We start from the raw sequence: 22127 nt of genomic DNA on the forward strand, positions 1-22127 counted from the left end.
ACTATTGTTTGGGTGCACAAAAGGGCTTGGAAGGGAATGAGCGCCATTTGTCGTTTTTTTTTTTTTTTAGCAAAATTTGCTGGAATAATTAGTGGATGCCATGTCACATCATATGGGAGTTCAGATTTTGCTGGACTGGTTTGAGAGTGCCATGTCACATTGGAAGAGTCCCTGAGGTGCCAAAACAGCAGAACCACCCCCCCATAGGAGACCCCATATTACACACTTCTCCTCTCAATTAATTCATCTAGTGGTCCAGTGACCATATTGACACTACAGGTGGATCACAGAATTTTATACCATTTGGCTGTGAAGAAAAAAAATACTACTTTTTTATCAACAAGATTTAGTTAGACCCCAGAATTTGCATTTACACACTTGTAAAAGGGTAAAAATAGCACCCACAATGTTCCAGAATTTCTGCTGAACGTAGAAATACCTCATATGTAGCTGTACAGTACTGCTTAGCCAAACGTCGAGACTTGGTGGGGATTGAGCGCTATTTGCCTACTGGAGCGCAGAATAATTTGTGGACTCCATATACAGAGCCCCTAAGTACTACAAGAGCTGAATTCCCCCTTCAAGTGACCCAATTTTGGAAATTATACCCCTTTGGGAATTTTACTACAGATGAAGAAATGATTTTGACTCCATGGGTGTTTTCCAGACACATGCAGCAGTGGATGTTACTGAGTAAAAATTGCAAACTGCCGTTGTAGTGACCAGTATATGGTAGTGACCAGTATGTAGTAGTGCCCAGCTCATGCACCAGTAAATTAGGCGGGCTCTCATCACTACAGAAATGCCTAATATTTGGATGCTAAATGTGGTTTAGGCACACTGTGTGGCTCAGAAGAGAGGGGGTGTTTGGATTTGGGAGTTCACTGAATTTCTTTTGGGGGTCAAGGAGTCATTCTGCTTTCCCAGAGCCTTTGTGCTACCAGTAATATGGAAGATCTCTTTATTTCCTTTGACAGATGACGGACCTGAGTGGGGACTTGCTATTATTTTGTAGATTGATTTGAAGCTTTTGATAGGAACATTTTACATAATGTTTGTATTGTCAGGTGACATCAAGCCCACAGCTTAGTAATGGAGAGGTGTCTAAAAGACACCTCTTCATTACTAATCCTACAGTTATCTATATTTATAATCGTCTTATAATGTCTGTCTGTCTGTTTCTCTGTAACCGAAATCCCACGCCGCTGACTGGTCGCGGCCGCCAGGCCGCAACCAATCAGCGACAGGCACAGCTGTTTGTATCGGTAAGCTGTGCCTGCCACTGATTGGTCGCGGCCGCCAATCAGCAGCAGGCGCAGTCATGCGCAGCGCTCAATCGGGCGCAGGGCTCTGTAAAAAAAAAAGAGAATTAAAATAAAAAAAAGGTTATACTCACCTTCCGACGGCCCGCGATCTCCACTCCACGTGCCCGGCCTCATGGTCCCAGTAATGCTTTGCGCCTTAGACCGGAGATGACGTCACTCTCGCGAGCGCAACGTCATCAGCGGTGTTTCGCACAAAGCATTACTGGGACCTCGAGGCCGGGCGCGAGGAGTGGATTTTGCGGGCCGTCGGAAGGTGAGTATATAATTTTTTTTTTTATTTTAACAGAGACCATGCATACCAGGAAAGGGGGGTGACGGGACCATGCATACCAGGAAAGGGAGGTGATGGGACATGCATACCAGGAAAGGGGGGTTACGGTGACAATACATACCAGTAAAGGGGGGTGAGGGGACCATGCATACCAGGAAAGGGGGGTGAAGGGACCATGCATACCAGGAAAGGGGGTGACGGGACCATGCATACCAGGAAAGGGGGGTGAGGGAGACCACACATACCAGGAAAGGGGGGTGACGGTGACCATACATACCAGCAAAGGGGGGGTGAGGGAACCATGCATACCAGGAAAGGGGGGTGACGGGACCATGCATACCAGGAAAGGGAGGTGATGGGACATGCATACCAGGAAAGGGGGTTACGGTGACAATACATACCAGTAAAGGGGGGTGAGGGGACCATGCATACCAGGAAAGGGGGGTGACGGGACCATGCATACCAGGAAAGGGGGTGACGGGACCATGCATACCAGGAAAGGGGGGTGAGGGAGACCACACATACCAGGAAAGGGGGGTGACGGTGACCATACATACCAGCAAAGGGGGGGTGAGGGAACCATGCATACCAGGAAAGCGGGGTGAGGGGGACCATGCATACCAGCAAAGGGGGGAGGGGGACCATGCATACCAACAAAGGGGGTGAGGGTGACCATGCATACCAGGAAAGGGGGGTGATGGTGACCATGCATACCAAGGTAGGGGGGTTAGGGTGACCATGCATATCAGGATATGGGGGTGAGGGTGACCATGTATACCAGGAAAGGGAGGTGAGGGGACCATGCATCCCAGGAAAGGGGGGTGAGGGGGACCATGCATACCAGGAAAGGGAGGTGAGGGGACCATGCATACCAGGAAAGGGAGGTGAGGGGGACCATGCATACCAGGAAAGGGGGGTGAGGGGGACCATGCATACCAGGAAAGGAGGGTGAGGGGACCATGCATACCAGGAAAGGGAGGTGAGAGGACCATGCATACCAGGAAAGGGGGGTGACGGGACCATGCATACCAGGATTGGAGGGTGAGGGGACCATGCTTGCCAGGATTGGGGGGTGAGGGGTACCATGCATATCAGGATTGGGGCGTGAGGGGACCATGCATATCAGGATTGGGGCGTGAGGGGACCATGCATACCAGGAAAGGGGGGTGACGGGACCATGCATACCAGCAAAGGGGGGGAAGGGACCATGCTTACCAGGAAAGAGGGGTGAGAGGAAGATGCATACCAGGATTGGGGGGTGAGAGGACCATACATTCCAGGAATGGAGGGTGAGGGGACCATCCTTACCAGGATTGGGGGGTGAGGGGTACCATGCATATTAAAATTGGGGGGTGAGAGGACCATGCATATCAGGATTGGGGAGTGAGGGGACCATGCATATCAGGATTGGGGGGTGAGGGGACCATGCATACCAGGATGGGGGAGGGGTAGCATGCATATCAGGATTGGGGGGTGAGAGGACCATGCATATCAGGATTGGGGGGTGCATTATTGCATAATTATTAAAACTTCATAAATAAACTACATACATATTCTAGAATACCCAATGCGTTAGAATCGGGCCTTAATCTAGAATGTTAAATATAGACACAGCCAGAATAAAATCCTTTAATTGAAAAAATGACACAAACTCCTTTAATATCCTCAATTAAACCATATATACGACCTCACCTAATTCCACTGAAGCACTCGATCTCCTGTAATAAAAATAAAATGAAAAAAACAATATACCATACCTATCCATTGTTGGGTCCCACGACGTAATCCATGTCTGTTGGATAAATAGTTTTCAACCTGGACGGTGCCAAGATGCAACCATCCAGGCTGAAAACCACTGGTGAATGAGATGCTGCGAGCAGTGAAGTCACTGAGGCTGTGCTTGCAGCATCTCATTCACCAGTGCTTTTCAGCCTGGATGGTCGCATCTTCTGGAATATTTTTTTTTAGTATTTTTCATAAATAATGATTTGTTGGGTTGGATGAAGTTCCTCAATGGAACACTGTGCAGGATTTGACTGAGGACATAAAAAAATTCTGGTTGTTTCTTACTTGTACTCCATGGTTTCACTATTAAACTATCAAGTAGCTTAGGAGACAGATGGATTCTGCTCAAAACTGTTGGATTGATCTTCACAAGTTGGCACTGCCTTGAGAAGGTATCACTTCTTCAAGGGTTCCACTTTCAACAGAATTTAATTTCCATTAATAATGCCTAATAGTTCTGGTGTTAGTCTATTACCTGCTCTCCACCTACAACATCACATCAAATAGAAGATAGCAAGTAAAAGTAACCATATGTAATCTATTCACCCTGCCACTGAGTTAACGGCACAACGTAAGATAAATATTTGGTGGATGCGGTTTTAAATAACATGTAATGATGAAAGTTGTAAAAATGAAAAATCTTTAATAGAAACACACATTTAAAAACGTAATTGTTTATTTTTAACTAAAATCTATTTCTTTGAAAAAAGAATATGAATGGCCTTTTTACTTTTATAGTGCAGCTAAAAAATTAGAAGTGACAGGATGATGGTGTAGGCTTTGAAAAGTCATTATCATTAGGTAATATAGGCCACATAGTCCAACGTCTGGGTGTTTGCATCACTTCCTCATGTACCCTGCACTACAGAGTATTTTATGTATGTGCTAAACATACAGAGGAATGATCTCTCATCGATAACTCCCTGTCCCCATTTACCAATCATGTCTTCCAGCTGACACAGACATCCTACAAATAGAACTAGATATATTTAAAGTCAATTCCAATTTCCAGGTGTGCCAAAAGGAAATGATAATTACAAAGATCACCTCAAATCATCTCATCTTTTGTTCTTACTCTTTCCTTTGACTTCTATAGTCTCCACCTGAATTTTATCTATATAGGTTCGGGTACATGTGAGTGTTTAAGTGTTTTTGGTAGAACATAAGACTCCACATTCCACTTGAGCATAATTTGCTCACAGATATAATTCTGCAGAGTGCTTAAAAATATATTGGAGCTATGTAAAAAAAGGAAAAGTATTAAATTGGTTGTCTGGCTCTAGGCTGCAAGTCTGCAGTTACACTGCAGACTTGTGAATCCTCACATCGCTTGCACTGCATTCTGGGAGATTTTCTCCTACTCTGAGATGACTACAAGTATGAGATTTGAATACTATTGGCGATATTCTGACTGGACTGTATCCAGTCTCTCTCAGTATACTCGCATTGAGTATGCAAGTCACACACTTACGATCACATGTCCTGCCGATCCCTGTGCCAGGACCGGAGAATCCTCACGGCGCACAGTGCGCACGATGCAAGGATTCACAAGTCTGCAATTATATAGAGTGACTGCAGACTTGTAGCCTAAAGCCCCCATCACACACAGCAATCTCGCTAGCGAGATTGCTGCTGAGACACAAGTTTTGTGACGCAACAGCGATCTTCAGCGAGATCGCTGTGTGTGACACCTATCAGCGAACGGTCCCCACGCCGGGTATCGCTGATCGTTTTGGAAAGCCCTGCACATTTTTTTGATCGTTGGTCTTCCGCTGGCCAGCACGCATCGTTGCGTGTGGCAGGGGGGAGACCAGCGATCAGCGAGCTGGAGCTTGTAACCAAGGTAAACAGCGGGTTTCTAAGCGCCGCGCGGCGCTTAGAAACCCTCTGTGTACCTTATTTACCAGCACGCTGCATGGAGCAGGTAACCAAGGTAAACAGTGGGTTTCTAAGTGACGCACACTGGTAACTAAGGTACACAGCGACGCGCGCGCTCGTCGTCGCTGGTGCTGATCGCTGGTGAAGCTGCCTGTTTCGCAGCTCACCAGCGATCCTGACAAGTTCATATCGTTGTCGGGATCGCTGGTGAGTCGCTATGTGTGACGGGGCCCTAAGGATGGACAAGCCATTCAATCAGCTAATCTTTACTAATTGATTATCTGTATGTAGACTTAGCTCACAATACATTGTAATCAGGTGGTTTTTATCCTTAATAGATTCCCCTTTATGCAACAATGAGCATCCATCTTTCCACAACTGTAATGAGCAATGCGCTGCCTTGAGTTTTCTGTCAAAATGTTTAGGAATTTATAAATATTAGGGTTTTTTTTAGACTGACAGAATCTGAGGAAACATTAACTGTCCAGTTGGTAATGTGAGCTTTTTTGCACATTCTTCTTCACCTATAGGTCCAAATCTAAATATTCATACAAATATCAACACCCTGAGATTTTATATGAAACCCTAAAAATGATTTTCCCATTTTTGTTTTTTTTTCCCTCAGTTCTAATGCTGTGCCCCAGGTCTGCTACTGCAATGTACATGCTATGGGTTATCTGTCCTTCTATTGTGGCTCTATGTCTGGCTGCTCCTCCACCTGAAACTAGAAGACATAGCTCCGAACGGTTTCAACCTATTGAGAGCAACTCCTATGAAAACTTGGAATTGGATAATTATGACCCTGGTCTTAATAACTATGGAGAGTCTATGGATATTAACAACTATGAAGATGTATACTATTCTGAGCCTGAGCCCGAGGTAAGCACACCTATGTGTAAATGGCATTCACAAATGTTACTACTATAGGAGGTACTTCAGGTAGTCAGCAGTCAAACGAATGGATAGCAATAGGACAAACAGAAGTGTATGTTCTGCACCGATGATTAATTGTGATAGATAAAATATATTTCAAGATAGGTGTACAGCAGATAGGCTGACAACTAAAGATGGATCATTAGATGGAAAATGGGAGGAGGGATGAAATCTTCGCTTGAGAAGCCTCTGATCTTGCATCTTGCAGCAGGTTTGTCAGAATACTTATTTCTCGGAGGCTGATGAGAGGAGGAAGGGTGGTGAGGTAGGAAGGGGGGTTTGAAAGGATCTCTCAGGGCTGAGCTTTCATCAGAGCCTGTTTGTGAGCATCTGCCATGACAGACGGATCAGGGCAAGAAACTACAAGCCAGAAAGAGCAGAGACCTGTCACAGGCAAATGAATCCAGGGAATAGGGAAATGCACATGAAAGAGACAGAAAAAAAAACAGCAGACAAAGAAGAGCGTGTTATATGAGTGTAAGAAAGTGCAGGTGCTGCGTATGTCACCACGAACAGACAGACCAACAGTTAAAGGGGAGGTTTATTTACAGGGATTAACACTGGCAAAATAACAGTGCAAGTATTGGTAATAGGAAAACAGTCAAAAGGCAAAACCAGAATTAAACAGTATTATACAGAGTTTTCTTATGAAGGAACATATCAGTCCGATCGGGTCTTGATTGAAGAGTCGGACTTCTCCCACGTTGGCACCGAATCACCAGCGGAGCTTGTCGTCTGAAGTCTCTCTGTACTCTTTGGTCTTTACAATTCTTCACTGGGTTTCAAGAGTTACTGCAGGAGGCAGAGGGGGTACTGGACAAACGGGGTCCCCTCTGCTCTGAGTCTTTTGTCTAAGCACAACAGCCTCTCCCAGGGGAAACAACACTCCGTCCCTTGTTATATCTTGCAGCAGGAATCAGGGGCTCTGCACCAGCATCGTGGGTACTGGGGCTACGCGCATGGATCACTGTCTCTGCACTAGCTGCTGTCTCTGCACTAGCTGCTGCCTCTGCACTAGCTGCTGCCTCTGCACTAGCTGCTGTCTCTGTACTAGACACAGTCTCTACATGGGGGTCAGGACACACCTCATCTGTCACTGCAGACTCCAGCTTCACGTAGTCACGGGCTATGGTCTCTCTATGCGGTCCCCCAGCCTTTGTCTTCTGAACGGGAGCTCTCTCTCCCCCGGTATGCAGCTGCGTCTTGTCCTGTTGGAGCGCCCCGGCCAGGGCTATCGGGGTACTCGGCACCGGGCCCGTTGATCTCAATAGGAGTTGTCACGGAAGCTGTGACCCGGTCCGTGGCCCTGGGGCTCCATGGCAAAAGGGGGTGAAAGAACAATGAAGTAGAATTGATGAATAGTTCGTGACGCCACCTGTGGTGCTCGGCAAGGGAAATGTTAAGCCAACGCTGCATTCAGATCCTCTGGGACTGGTGGTGTGCTGCAGCCAAGATGGTGAAGCTCCCACAGGTGGAGCTGTAGTCCCAGGGCAGCGTGGATGTAGGGGTAGCTGAGAGGCACGGGCAGTGTAGAAGCTGGTATCCAGATGTAGCGGTACCAGGTGTGTTGGCGCAGGAATGAATGGAGGACACCGGGGCTTGTAGTTCCAAAACTTTACTCACAGTCTGTAGTACACACCGGTGCCTGCCTCCGTACTGTGTCCTCTGGGTCAGAGGCTCAATCAACCTCCAGGCCAGATGGAATGCTCCCTTCCAACGCTCCGCCAACATGTACCTTTCTGAACGTCTCCTCTTATAGCGCCTTTAAGTGTGAAGATCTCCTAGTACTGAGTTACACTGGAGTTCCTCCGGACAGATGTTCCCAAGAACTCTACTTGTACGGCAGACAGCTGTAGCCTGCTTCGGGGACTCCTTAATCCTGAATCCCGGCTCACTATCAATGTTGCTGTTGTGCCCCCAAGTCTTAGATGGGAGTAGTGCATTTACAGCCCACTACTCCACCGGTGTCTGCTACAGAACCATTAGTGTCCATACAACCTTGGAGACCGGGCCCCAGCCTTGCGCTTAGAAATTCTAGGCAGGGTTCTTCCTCTAACCCACGTCCTCTGTTCCCTTTTACTCCTACATTCCGTACTAGTCTTTCCTTCTTATGGAAGATCAGGTTTCTGTTCAACGTCTTTCTCCTTCTTTCCTTTCCTGTGCCAGCTGGCTCAGATCACTAAGGCAGCTGCAGCACTCCTTCCTCCATCCCTCTCTCTCAGGGATCTTCCTTCCTCACTCCTCTCTGAGTGACTGACCGACTGACTCCAAATCCTAAACCTTCCCGCTCTTTTATGTATTCTAAACTCCATCCACCTCCCAGCACGTTTTGTGTTCCAAGCAGGGAGCCACCAAAGGTGCTCTGCTACACTCCAAGCAGGGAGCGCAATGTGGCTTTGCTGAACTACCGTGTTGTGTGGGATGCGAGTGTTGGAACGTGGTTAGGAGCCTCCAACTCACCTGGTTGGTGTCAGGATCCTGCCGGCGTGCAGCCTCTGCTGAGCAGGGACTCACCCGCACTGTAGGGGGGCCCGGGGTCAGGTACAGCCGGAAAGTACAGATACATAGGACCTGTGGATGCTGAAGTTTAGCAAGCAGTCACAGGACCTACGGTCATGTGACTGCAAGGGGACGGGGCTTAGCATCCTGCTTTCATAGATGGCAGGACACTATACAGAAATACTCAGAGTCAGGCAAAGCGGAGGTCATGGATTCTTGGATTCTCCCCGGACTGCTTCAAAAGGCTTCAGTAGAGATCTATGGAAGACGTTAGGGACCTTGAAAGAGGGTGGAGGACACAGTCTGTACGCTACTGGGTTGATTTTTTCCACAATCTTGTACGGACCAATGAATTAGGGGCCCAACTTGGCTGACGGAATCTTTAACTTAATGTTTCGTGTGGAGGGCCAAACTTTCTCTCCAACCTGAAACATGGGACCAGGTGTTCGTTTCCTGTCCGCGAAAAACTTATACCTGCCTTGAGACCTAGATATACGCCGCTGGACTTCTGCCCATATATCTTTTAACCGCTGAACAGAGTCCTCAGCCTCGGGACACCCCGAATCCAGACGAGAAAACTCACCAAAATGAGGACTGAACCCATAGTTGATCAAGAAAGGGGACATACCAGTGAATTGATTCACCCGACTATTGAAGGCAAATTCAGCCAACGGCAGTATATCACACCAGTCATTCTGTCTAGCAGGAGTCAGACATCTGAGGATCTGTTCCAGAGAGTGATTAGTGCGTTCCGTCTGACCATTACTCTCAGGATGGTATGCAGACGAAAAGAACAGAGATATCCCTAATTTTTTGCAGAAAGCACGCCAAAACTTAACCACAAACTGCACACCACGATCAGACACCACATTCAGGGGTACCCCATGCAAGTGGACCACATGCTGCACAAACAATCTGGATAAGGTCTCAGCAGACGGTCATGCGGACAGGGGTACAAAATGAGCCTCCTTTGAAAATCTGTCCACCACTACTCATACCACAGTATTACCCCTGGAAGAGGGAAGATTGGTAATAAAATCCATGGACAGGTGGGTCCATGGTCTTTCAGGAACTTCCAAGGGCATCAGCTCTCCCGCCGACCGGCTATGGGAGCTTTTAGAATGAGCGCAGACCCCACAACCAGAAATGAATTTCTTTATATCAGAACCAAGGGTAGGCCACCAGAAGATCCTAGCCACCGCCAGTCGTGTGGCTGATATACCAGGGTGAGCACACAACTTGGATTCGTGGAACTCTTGCAAGAGTTTAAGGCGAAGTTGCTCTGGGACAAACAACTTGCCCCCTGGCTTGGCCGCAGGAGCCAGCGATTGGGCCCCCTCAATTTCCCGTTCCAATTCAGATGAGATCCCTGCTAACACCACCCCAGGGTGCAGAATGGAGGACGGTGGCTCAGGGGCAGACACAGGGTGAAAACTACTAGATAAGGCGTCAGCCTTGACATTCTTTGACCCTGGACGGAATGTAATAGTAAACTGGAAACGAGAAAAAAAAAGTGACCAACGGGCCTGTCTGGGCGTTAATCTTTTAGCAGACTCAATGTATGACAAATTTTTGTGATCAGTGATCACAGCAACCGGGTGACTGGCCCCCTCTAAAAAGTGCCTCCACTCCTCAAAAGCCAACTTGACCGCAAGAAGCTCTCTATTGCCTACATGATAATTTCTTTCAGCAGCAGAGAACTTCCTGGAAAAGAAATCACCATGGCCTGAGGTTGGTTAGAGTGGCAGGCCCTTGGGACAACACTGCCCCCACCCCCACCTCGGAGGCATCCACCTCCACCACAAATGGTTTGGACGGATCTGGCTGTACCAACACAGGAGCAGACATAAAACATTTTTTCACCGTCGCAAAGGCCTCTTTTGCGAGTGAGGACCACCTTTGCATGTTAGATCCGTGAGAAGTCTGACCACCTGCGAAAACCCCTGGATAAATTTGAGGTAATAATTGGCGAACCCCAAGAAGCGCTGAAGACCCTTAAGATCTCGTGGTTGCACCCAATCCGCTATGGCCTGCACCTTCTTGGGGTCCATGCGAAAACCCTCACAGGATACAATTAATCCCAAAAAAGACAATTCTTGCACATAAAATACACATTTCTCCAATTTGGCATACAGATGATTTTCTCTCAGTCTTTGGAGAACAGTTCATACATGTTCCAGATGAGAATGCCTGTCGGAGGAGTATATCAAAATATCATCTAAGTAGATAACAACAAAATGACCAATGAGATCTGAGAATACCACGTTGATGAAATTCTGAAATATGGCGGGGGCATTGGTAAGACCAAACGGCATGACTAAATTTTCAAACAGTCCCTCGGACGTGAGGAACGCAGTTTTCCATTCATCTCCCTCTCGGACCCTTATCAAATTATATGCCCCCCGAAGATCCAGTTTAGAAAACCACTTTGCCCCTGACAGTTGGTTACACAAATCGGGAATCAACAGAAGGGGGTACGTATTCCGTACAGTTATCTGATTAAGCTCCCGAAAATCGAGACAGGGACGTAACCCGCCATCTTTTTTCTTTACAAAAAAGAAACCTGCCGCCACAGGTGAGACTGAAGGAAGTATGTGTCCTTTGCGCAGACTTTCAACAATATACTCCTTCATAGCCAAGTGCTCAGGGACGGATAAATTAAACAGACGGGCTTTAGGTAAATTAGCCCCCAGGACCAGCTTGATAGCGCAGTCAAAGGGTCTATGTGGCGGTAACGTCTCGGCCTCGCTTTCAGAGAATACATCTTCGAAGTCCTTCAGGTATTCCGGAATACCTTCCAGCTCGACAGATGATACAGATACAGATTTAACAGGTTCAACCAGCAGTGCGGATTTATCACATAACTTAAAATCATTAAACCCCCATTGAACAATCTCCCCTGTTTTCCAGTTAATAACTGGGTTATGGCGTTGTAACCAGGGCATGCCCAAGACCAACCCTGCATTTAGATTGTCCATAACAAAACAACTTAAGGTTTTCCACATGAGTAGCGTCCAATCTGAGCGAAAACAAATCAGACATAAAGAGAATTACCTCCTTAGTGAGGGGTGAGGAGTCAATGGCCACCACCTTGATCGAAACCTTGAGCCTAACTGTCCCTATCTTGCAGTGTGTGACCAATTGGGAGTCAATGAGATTAATCGATGATTTGCAGTGCACGAAGGCTGTAGAGGGAAAAGAACTACCATCCACAAACAGCTCCACATGAAGTAACACTTTAGAAAACGAGGAAAAGGGTACCTGAGGGTCTGAGTAGTCTCCCCGTTGACTACCCAGACCTAGTCGTTTCCTGCCGACCGGGTCAAAGATAGGCAATCAAGACACTCTCTTTTCCAATGTCCCGCTTTACCGCAGTAAAAGCATAACTGCTTGTCCTTCCGGCGTTTCCTCTCCGTATCCTTCACGGAGAGGGCGCCTACATCCATGAGCTCAGGGGCAGTCTCTTTTCCACTGGGGAACAATGGAGTCTCCACCTGCATCACCCCTCTGGCCCGCAGCCTGTGGTCCATCTGGATGGCCTGGGTCATGGCATCCTCGAGAGAGTTAGGTGGGGAATGTAATGCCAAGGCATCCTGCAGCCGCTCGGACAAGCCTCTGCGAAAGAGTCCTCGGAGTGCGGCATCGTCCCAAGAGACCTCTGCGGCCCAGCGGCGGAATTCAGTACAAAACCACTCAGCTGAGTGTTTCCCCTGACAGACGCTCATCACCAAGTCCTCTGCCAATCGCACTCGGTCAGGCTCATCATAAATGTGCCCAAGGTCCTCAATGAATGCATTCACAGACACTCTCTCAGGGGCAGTGGGAGGAAGGGAGAAAGCCCAAGCTTGTGGGGACCCTCTTAATAACGACTTGATGACCCCTACCTTCTGGTTTTCGTCCCCAGAGGAACGTGGTCTCAAACTAAAAAAAGTTTGCACCCCTCCATGAAGACCCTGAACTCCTTTTTGTTCCCAGAAAAAAAGTCAGGCAGTTTAACAGGTGGTTCCGGAGACACCAGAGCAACATCCCTCGCCCCAGCCCCTGGAGACCCAGCAGATAAAGCCCCTCGCACTGTCTCAGAAACCTGCTGCTGAGAACAAGTCAGAGCTTGCTGCTCCAGAGATAAACCCTGAAACATCTGACTCAGACTTTTCATCTGGTCAGCCAGAAACTGTATGGGATCCATAACTCTCTCCACAAAAAAACCCAAAAAACTTAATGGTCAGTTACTGTATAATGTCAGGATCCTGCCAGCGCTGGCGTGCAGCCTCCGTTGAGTAGGGACTCACCCACACTGTAGGGGGGCCCGGGGTCAGGTACAGCCGGAAAGTACAGATACACAGGACCTGTGGTTGCTGAAGTTTAGCAAGCAGTCACAGGACCTACGGTCATGTGACTGCAAGGGGCGGGGCTTAGCATCCTGCTTTCAGAGATGGCAGGACACTATACAGAAATAGTCAGGCAAAGCGGAGGTCATACACAGAGATATCAATAAAGTACCAGGGATGAGACAGAACGGATAGTCAGGGCCAAGCAGAAGTCAAAACCAAACAGACATAGAAGGTACCAAGCAGAATCTACAACAATATCCAGAGAACAGACCGAGTTGTACACAGAGAATCAAGCAACCAGAACACAGCACAAACACACTCAGGGGTCACCACACAATGCCAAGGGCGAAAGTATAACTGACGGGGGATGGGAGCTTCCTGAGGCTATAAGAAGCTTTCCCAAAACCAATTAGAGGTCACCGTAATAGGTCCCAGGTGTGCAGGTAAGAGTCTGCACTGAGATCAAAACATTAACCCCAGAAGTGCCGGTCATCCAGCACTGGTATCATGGCAGATGGTGGGATACCACACCTCAGGATGATGTGCAGTACATCTGTGGCAACTGAACCCTCAAGGGCACCACACTGTCCGCTGCCCAGGCTGTTCTGAGGTCTGCGCGCATGCTTTTCCCGCTCTCTGCCCGGCTTCCTTCCTGTGCAGCCTCACTATCTCCTCCCCACTGCTACTGACAGGTTCATGATGCAATCGGTCCAGGTCCAAAAGTCTTCCCCCTGGCAACACCACTGCGTAGCTTTATGGTTCCGGGCATGGAAGAGAGGAGGTAAACCCTTTCTTGTCCTCATTATGCTTCACCCCCTTACATGAGCATGCAACAGGAGAGGTGTGTTCGACAGCCATGTATGAAGAGCAATGTGTAGAACACCTTCAGGTTCCCTGATTACAGCTCTAGATAAATTAGTAAGAATTATCCCATGAAGTCTTGTGTTATTCTCCTTTTTTATGATTATCACAGACAAACTTGATGTAAAATGATAGATGTGTTTGTGTGAAGGAGTTGTAAGGAAAATGGAAATTAAAGAAACAGTAGAAACCAAAAGTTTACATACACTACATAAAAATACACATATGCATGTTTTTCTCAATATCTGACATGAAATCAGAATAAACTTTTCCTGTTTTAGGTCAATTACAATTACCATAATTATTAATATTTGCCAAATGCCAGAATAATGAGAGAGAGAGAGAGTGATTGATTTAAGGCATTTTTATTACTTGCTGCAAAGTCAAAAGTTTACATACACTAAGATTACTATGCCTTTAAACAATTTTGGACTACTGTATATACTCGTGTATAAGCTGACCCCCATAATTTTGCCACAAAAACTGGGAAAACTTATTGACTCATGTATAAGCCTAGGGTGGAAAATGCAGCAGCTAATGGTAAATTTCAAGAATAAAAACAGATACCAATAAAAGTAAAATAAAGAATTCAGTAGGTTAAATGTTTTTGAATATCCATATTGAATCAGGAGCCCCATATAATGCTTCATACAGTTCATGATGGCCCCATAAGATGCTCCATACAAAATACACCCCATATAATGCTGCACAAAGGTTAATAATGGCCCCATAAGATGCTCCATAGAATATTATGCCCCATATGCTGCTCCATAAAGGTTAAGGCCCCATAAGATGCTCCATAGAATACTATGCCCCATATGCTGCTCCATAAAGGTTATGGCCCCATAAGATGCTCCATAGATTATGCCCCATATGCTGCTCCATAAAATGCTCTATAGATTATGCCCAATAAGATGCTCCATAGATTATGCCCCCATAATATGCTCCATAAGATGCTCCATAGATTATGTCCCATATGCTGCTCCATAGATTATGCCCCATAAGATGCCCCATATGATGCCCCATAAGATGCTAGATAGAATAGGCCACATATGCTGCCCCATAAGATACTCCATAGAATAGGCCCCATATGCTGCCACTGCTACTGCAAATAAAAAAAAATTTCATACTCACCTCTTGTTGCTGGGGCCAGGTGCCGGTTTCCTGGGCAGGCGGGGACACCGGAGCGCTATGGAGTCCATGTGCCGATGTCGCCGCTGGCTCAGGGCCCCTGCACCTGTGATATTCACGTGTCCCTGGTCCATCGCTGCGGGCCTCTCTGTCTTCCATGTCCACTGTCAGTGACCGTTCAGGCAGAGGGCGCACACAGACTACGTCATTGTGCCCTCTGACCTGAATGTTACAGACAGAGGATACAGAGGACAGAGTGGCACACGGCGGTGGACCAGGGACAGGTGAATATCGCTTATACTCACCCCCTCCTGGTGCGGTTTCTGCTGTCCCACTTCTCCCACGTTCTCCGGCAGCAATTCCTTCCTTCAGCGGTCACATGGTACCGCTCATTAAAGTCATGAATATGTGCATGGAGGAAGGAGCTTGAGACCATGAGAGAAGCGAGGGGAGGGCTGCAGAGACCGCGCCAGGGGGGTAAATATGATCTGACACCCTCCCTCCCCCTCCCCCGCTGACCCCCTGGCATATATGACTCGCGTATAAGCCGATCGAGGGACTTTCAGCCCAAAAAATGGGCTGAAAATCTCACCTTATACGCGAGTATATACGGCAATAATTATAGTAATCCTAATTGACCTAAAACAGGAAAGGTTTATTCTGATTTCATGTCAGATATTGAGAAAATCATGCATATCTGTCTTTTTATACAGTATATGTAAACTTCTGGTTTCAACTGTACATGGAAAGAAAGCAACTAAAGATATAGTCAAAAATTACTGTATTACAGGTAAATGAAGCAGAAAGATGAGATGACTGTGTAAAATCAGAACAAATGGTGTTTATACTCAAGATAAGAGCAAAAGGCTAAGAACATTGATGTCAACAGAAATGCAGCTATAAAAGGAGAAAGCTAAGATTTCAATTTCTGCATATTCTGTCTTAAAATACCACCTAAGGCATGTTTCACACATTCTTAGAACTGAATGCAGCTCTTCCAACCATCCACAAATTCCTGGATAGTCCATAAAAGTAGGGCAATTTTCAGCCTGTCCTAAAAAAATGTCTGTGATATATTTTATTTTTTGAAGCACGAGAAGCTTGTACAAATTTTAATGACTGTAATAAAATAAAATCACTAGTTGGCCACCCTGACCACATGACTCGATCTCGGCAGCCTGATGGGCATGAAACAATGAAACAGGCCAAATGTATTCCAAATCATGCACTTCTTAATTCATTTTGAACATTTCACTTCAGTGTAATTTGGTTTAAGATTGGCTTATGAAGTTCCCCCAGCGTGATATTTTCCAACTTATCCTACTTACGTAGGTCCATATTGCTGCTGGAACGCAAATCACTAAACTACTTTTCTCAACTCACAGTATTAGCTGAGGCAAGATGGCTATTGATGTATATGATATTAGGCAAAAGTGTACCAACACTTATTCTATGAATAAAAAAAGCACAGCCTAAAAAGATACAGTACTGTGCGAAAGATTTTGGCGGCAAGTATGGGAAAAGCACTGTGCAGGAATAATACTTTCAAAAGTAAAAGTATTGATAGTTTATTTTTTATTAATAAAATGCAAAACAAATTAACAAGAGAAGTTTAAATTAGATCAATACAGTATATACTCATGTATAAGTCGATCCGAGTATAAGCCGACCCCCTAATTTTGACACAAAAAACTGGGAAAACTTATTGACTCGAGTATAAACCTAGGGTGGAAAATGCAGCAGCTATTAGTAAATTTCAAAAATAAAAATAGATAACAATAAAAGTAAAATTAATTGAGACGTCAGTAGGTTAAATGTTTTTGAATATCCATATTGAATCAGGAGCCCCAAATAATGCTCCATACAGTTCATGATGGCCCCATAAGATGCTCCATAGAATAATATGCCCCATATGCTGCTCCATAGATTATGCCCCATATGCTGCTCCATAGATTATGCCCCCATGTGCTGCCCCATAAGATGCTCCATAGATTATGCCCCATATAGGTTATGACCCCATATGCTGCCCCATAAGGTGCTCCATAGATTGTGCCCCATATGCTGCTGCTGCTCCAAATAAAAAAATAACATACTCACCTCTCATCGCTGGGGGCCATTTGCCGGGGTCCTGAGCAGGCGGGGACACCGGTGCACTAAGGGAGACAGGTGCCGGTGTCACCACTGTCTCAGGGCCCTGTCCCCATTCCACCACTGTGTGCCACTCTGTCTTCCGGGTCCCTCTGTCAGTGACTGTTCAGGCAGAGGGTGCGGCGCGCACTAACTATGTCATCGCGCGCTCTGACCTGAGCATCACAGACAGAGGAAGCAGAGGACAGAGCGGCGCGCAGTGGTGGAATATCGCATATACTTACCCCCTCCTGGTGCGGTCTCTGCAGCCCCTCCTGGCGCAGTCTCCGGCAGCTTTTCCTTCCTTCAGTGGTCACGTGATATCACTAATTAAAGTAATGACTATGCGCATATTCATGATTTTAATGAGCGGTACCACGTGACCGCTGAATACAGGCGCCGGAGACCGTGGGAAAAGCAGGGGGGCTGCAGAGACATGCCAGGAGGGGGTATTACCTGACACCCCCGCTCCCCCTCCCTCGTCAACCCCCTGGCATATAAGCAGAGAGGGGGACTTTCAGCCCCCAAAAAATGCTGAAAATCTTGGCTTATACTCGAGTATATACGGCATTTGGTGTGATCACCCTTTGCCTTCAAAACAGCATCAATCCTTCTCTGTACACTTCTCATGAACAAAAGTGTTTTTCAATAGAGTGATCTTGGAATAATAATTTCCACAATTGGATGTGTTAAAATTAAATGTTCCTGTGCTGAGATAATCTTATAAATGTGCTCCTGCTGTGCACTGTGTAATGGCTGTGTCTGACTGTGCAGGGACATGGTCTGGTCATGCTACATCACCTGGGCAGGTGGAGAGGGGGTGGGGAGGATTATACTGACATTACAGCCGTTAATCACTAATGATTCTTTATTTGAAGTAAAGCATTGTTTAAAAAAAAGGCAGAGAATGTTTTACCATGTCCCTCTACAGTCAGACACAGCCATTATAAATATGCCGCTGCTGTGTACGGTGTAAGATTATCTCGGCACAGGAACATTTTATTTAAACACATCCAATTGTAGAAGTTATAATTATTACAAGATCCATTGATTAAAATCAACCTTGGTTTGAGGGAAAACCCTTTAAACATAGTTTTTGAAGGAATTTGGCATGGAGGTCATTCCAAACATCTTGCAGAGCTAACCACAGATCTTCTGTGAATGTATGCTTGTGTAAATCCTTTAGTCTCTTCACACACAGACTCAATCTTGAGGTTAGGGCTCTGTTGGAGTCATATAATCTCTTCCAGGACTCCTTCCTCTGCTTTGCACTTAAAATAGTTGATTCAATTGGCTGTATGTATGGGGACATTATCCTGATGTAGAATAAATTTGGAGCCAATCAGACTTATCCCTGCTGGTATTGTATGACAGACAAGTATCTGCTTTTATTTCTCAGCACACAGGACACCATTAATCCTGACCAAAGTCCAAACTACAGGTAAATATTTCTAATTTTTCTTTACTCCACTTTCTATGCTTTCATGCATACCTGAATCACTTGCTCTTGTTTCCATTTCAAGGTATAACTTTTGGATGCAATTCATCTATGATAACCACATCAGGCCAGACTACTCCAAACATTAAATGAACAGTACAGTATAGATGGGTTCCACTGGTTGCTACCAGTTAAGAGCCGATGGCACTGCTGGATAGCTTCCAATTTTTAAGGAAAATAAGCATGAAGTGTCTCATCTGTTGCGCTAGGTTTCATTGGTAGACCACTGCGTCTGTGACCTACTTTTTTGTGTCTTCAAATCTGAGAAATACAGTCAGAAACTTATACATCATGCAATGCCATCAGGGAAGCAGGTGATTGTCTGCAAATTTATGCTGAAGAACTTCAACAATCCCAAACATACAGCCAATAGTGATTTAAATTTCTGTTTTTGCTCATTCTGATTGCATTTTGTATATTAATAAAAATACACTACTAACATGTCTATTTTTGAAAACATTCTAACTAGGGATGAGCGAACGTACTCCGTGGTAGTCAGCTATCACTAGAGTACCTGGGTGCTCAGTACTTAGCGAGCATTAGCCGGTGCTCAAATTTGAAACTCGAATCCCCGCCCTATATGTTTTCCCTGTTACGCAGCCACTAAGCATGCGGGTATTACCTGCGAGTCACTGTAATGCCGGAGCCATCTTGGTAGTGGCATTAGTGTGATTGGCTGTCCATATGACATCATCAGGGTTTATAAAAGGGCAGGCACACTGACATCATTGCAGTTCTTATTGGAGTGAGAGAGCGCTTTTCCAGGGCTGTGTGTGCACAGTTGAATGAATCATCTGAGTCCTCTAGCATTGATACTGGTGGTGATTCTGCATCATCATACTACTGTATCCGTGATCTGTTGTTTGTATCAGATACATTCTGCATTTAGCCTAGGGAGGGACAGCTGCAGCAACAAGGAACATGGCAGAATACAGACTCTAGAAGGGCTTAGGGGGTTACAGTCTGTTGCTAAATATATCTGCTGCATTTTTTTTTTTGGGGGGGGGGGAGTAAAATAGATTGACTATATTTTCATCCATAGAGTATTATTTGCTTTGTGGTACCTTTCTGTGGTATAGAACACTCCAGAAAAGCATTGAAAAAAAAATTCTGGATACAACTACTTACCCATACACCATTACACACTCTGTGCTACGTTTTGGTGGTATATAACTCTACAAAAAAAGCGTTGTAATTTTTTTCTGTATTCAAGTAATCGCTCATTGAGTATTACATGCTCTGTTATATTTTGGTGCTATACAACACTTCAAAAAGCATTGAAAAAATTTTCTTCTTTAAATTACTCATCCATAGAGTATTATGTGCTTTCTGGTACATTTCTGTGGTATATAACACTACAAAAAATTTTTCTAGATTCAGTTACTCATCCATACAGTAATATGTGCTTTGTGGTACATTTTGGTGGTATTTAATAGAGATGAGCGTGGTTCAGATTCGCCGAAAGGACCTACATTCACCAAATAGTTTGCTGAACGGTTCGACGAGCGTACCCAAACCTGTTGTGAGTTCATTTTCCCCTTCACCATTGAGGTCTGATGAACTCCCTCTTCTGGTGAAGGAAGGTAGTGAGGCTGATTGCAAAGCACCTGAGCAGAATGATGATGACTGGGTGACTGGGATTGCTGACTGGATATAAGGCAGCCGACGCCCTTCTGCCTTGCGGGTGATTACTCTGAGGGATTCTTGGAGACTAGTCTGATTCCTGCTCCTCAAAAGCTAAGTTTTCTGCTCTACTTTTTGCATTTGTGTTTTGGTTTTGTTTTGCCTTTTTTTTCTGGATTTCTGCCTTTCCCTGCTGGGTGAGCTGAATTCCTTTTTGCTCTGTCTTCAGATAATACCTGAGTACTGATATAGTCTTTTTGAAGCTTAGCGTCTTCAGTGCTTTTTTCCCTATCAGTCTGTTGGCTCTTGTTTTTGAGAGGGTTTTGGCGGATTGCAGACAGCATCTTTTCTCTTCTGTCCTATTTAGTTAGCTTGGGCCCCATCATTTGCTCAGCCTATCTTTCTATCTGTGTGAGTGTTTTTTCATCTTGCTTCACCGTTATTATATGTTTGGGGCTGCCTATTGCTTTGGGGTCTGCTCTGGGGCAGTTTAGATTTCCCTTTCTGTCTTTAGGCTATGTAGTTCTCTGGCTGTGGTCGAGGGGTCTAGGGCACCGTAGGAACCCCCCATGGCTACTGCAAGTTGTTGTTGTTAGGTTCAGGGGTCTGCAATCCGATAGCTGCCAACTTCTCTGGTTTTCTGGACTTAGCTAGTATTTCTGTTTTTGCCTCCTACGGTGACTCATTCATAACAGAATCACCTGCCATACCTCAGATCCTAGGGTACTCAATAGCAGGTTAGAATTGTCATCTCTTTGCTGCGTGGCGATCCCCAGGATTGGGCGTTTTCTTTGAAACCAGATGATCCTATTCTGACTAATGTGAACACATTTTTTCAAGCCTTGGGGTTGTTGTATGACGAACCTAATGCTATTGATCAGGCTGAAAAGACCCTGTTGGCATTGAGCCAGGGTCGAAATTCTGCAGAATTGTACTGTCAAATTCCGAAAGTGGGCGGTCCTTACTACCTGGAATGATAATGCCTTGGCAGCTCTCTTTCGGAAGGGTTTGTCAGAAGCCTTAAAAGATACTATGGTGGGATTTCCTGTTCCCTCTGGTCTTGACGATTCTATGTCATTAGCCATTCAGGTTGATCGGCGTTTACGTGAACGCAGGACTGCACAAGAGGTGTTGCCACCTGTTGAACAAGTGTCTGAACCTATGCAATGTGATAGAGTTTTGTCCAGGGAGCAACGTCAGGAGTTCAGAAGGCGTAATAAGCTGTGTTTTTTTTGTGGAGATGCTTCGCATATTATTTCTGTCTGTCCTAAATGAGAGAAACGTTTTGCACACAAGTTTTCTGTGGGTGGTGTTCAACCTAAGTTTCTTCTGCCAATTACTCTGATCTGCTCCCTGTCCACATTTTCCGCCAAGGCTTTTGTGGATTCGGGAGCAGCCCTGAATCTAATGGACTTGGATTTTGCTAAACGTTGTGGATTTCCGATGACACCTCTGCGGACGCCTATCCCTTTGAGGGGGATTGATGCTACTCCTTTGGCGAAAAATAAACCTCAGTTTTGTGACCCAGGTGGTAATGCGGGTCGCCCCAGACCATCAAGAAAATTGCAGATTTTTGGTGTTGCATAATTTGCATGATACCATTGTTCTGGGGTTTCCCTAGTTGCAAATTCATAATCCAGTTTTGGATTGGAAATCTGTGTCTGTGGTGAGTTGGGGTTGTCGGTGTACCCTAAGGCTGAGTTCACACATGGCGTTTTTTCGCGTTTCCGCGGCGGTTTTAACCGCGCGATTTTGCCACGAAAACGCGAAAAATAAGCATCCCATGCATTCCTATGGGATTCCGCAATGCTGTGCTAATGCTGCGGTTTTTACCGTGGCGGAATCGCTTCGCGGTAAAAAACGCA

General features: G+C 45.8%; 1 protein-coding gene across 2 annotated transcripts in view; it reads left to right on the forward strand.

Moving 5' to 3' along the window:
• Positions 1-22127, forward strand: part of OPTC (opticin) — a 338728-nt gene that overhangs the window by 97843 nt on the left and 218758 nt on the right. Inside the window, exon 3 of one of the 2 annotated variants that reach the window (XM_073560757.1) lies at positions 5885-6138. In XM_073560757.1, coding sequence (XP_073416858.1) covers positions 5890-6138 — 249 coding nt within the window. In that variant the 5' untranslated portion in view covers positions 5885-5889. Of the gene's footprint in view, positions 1-5492; positions 6139-22127 lie in introns of those variants that run through there. The other variant, XM_073560756.1, reaches the window with a different exon arrangement.

This window comes from Dendrobates tinctorius, unplaced genomic scaffold (genome assembly GCF_039654945.1).
Source record: "Dendrobates tinctorius isolate UK_male_01 unplaced genomic scaffold, ASM3965494v1 ptg000304l, whole genome shotgun sequence".
NCBI lineage: Eukaryota > Metazoa > Chordata > Amphibia > Anura > Dendrobatidae > Dendrobates > Dendrobates tinctorius.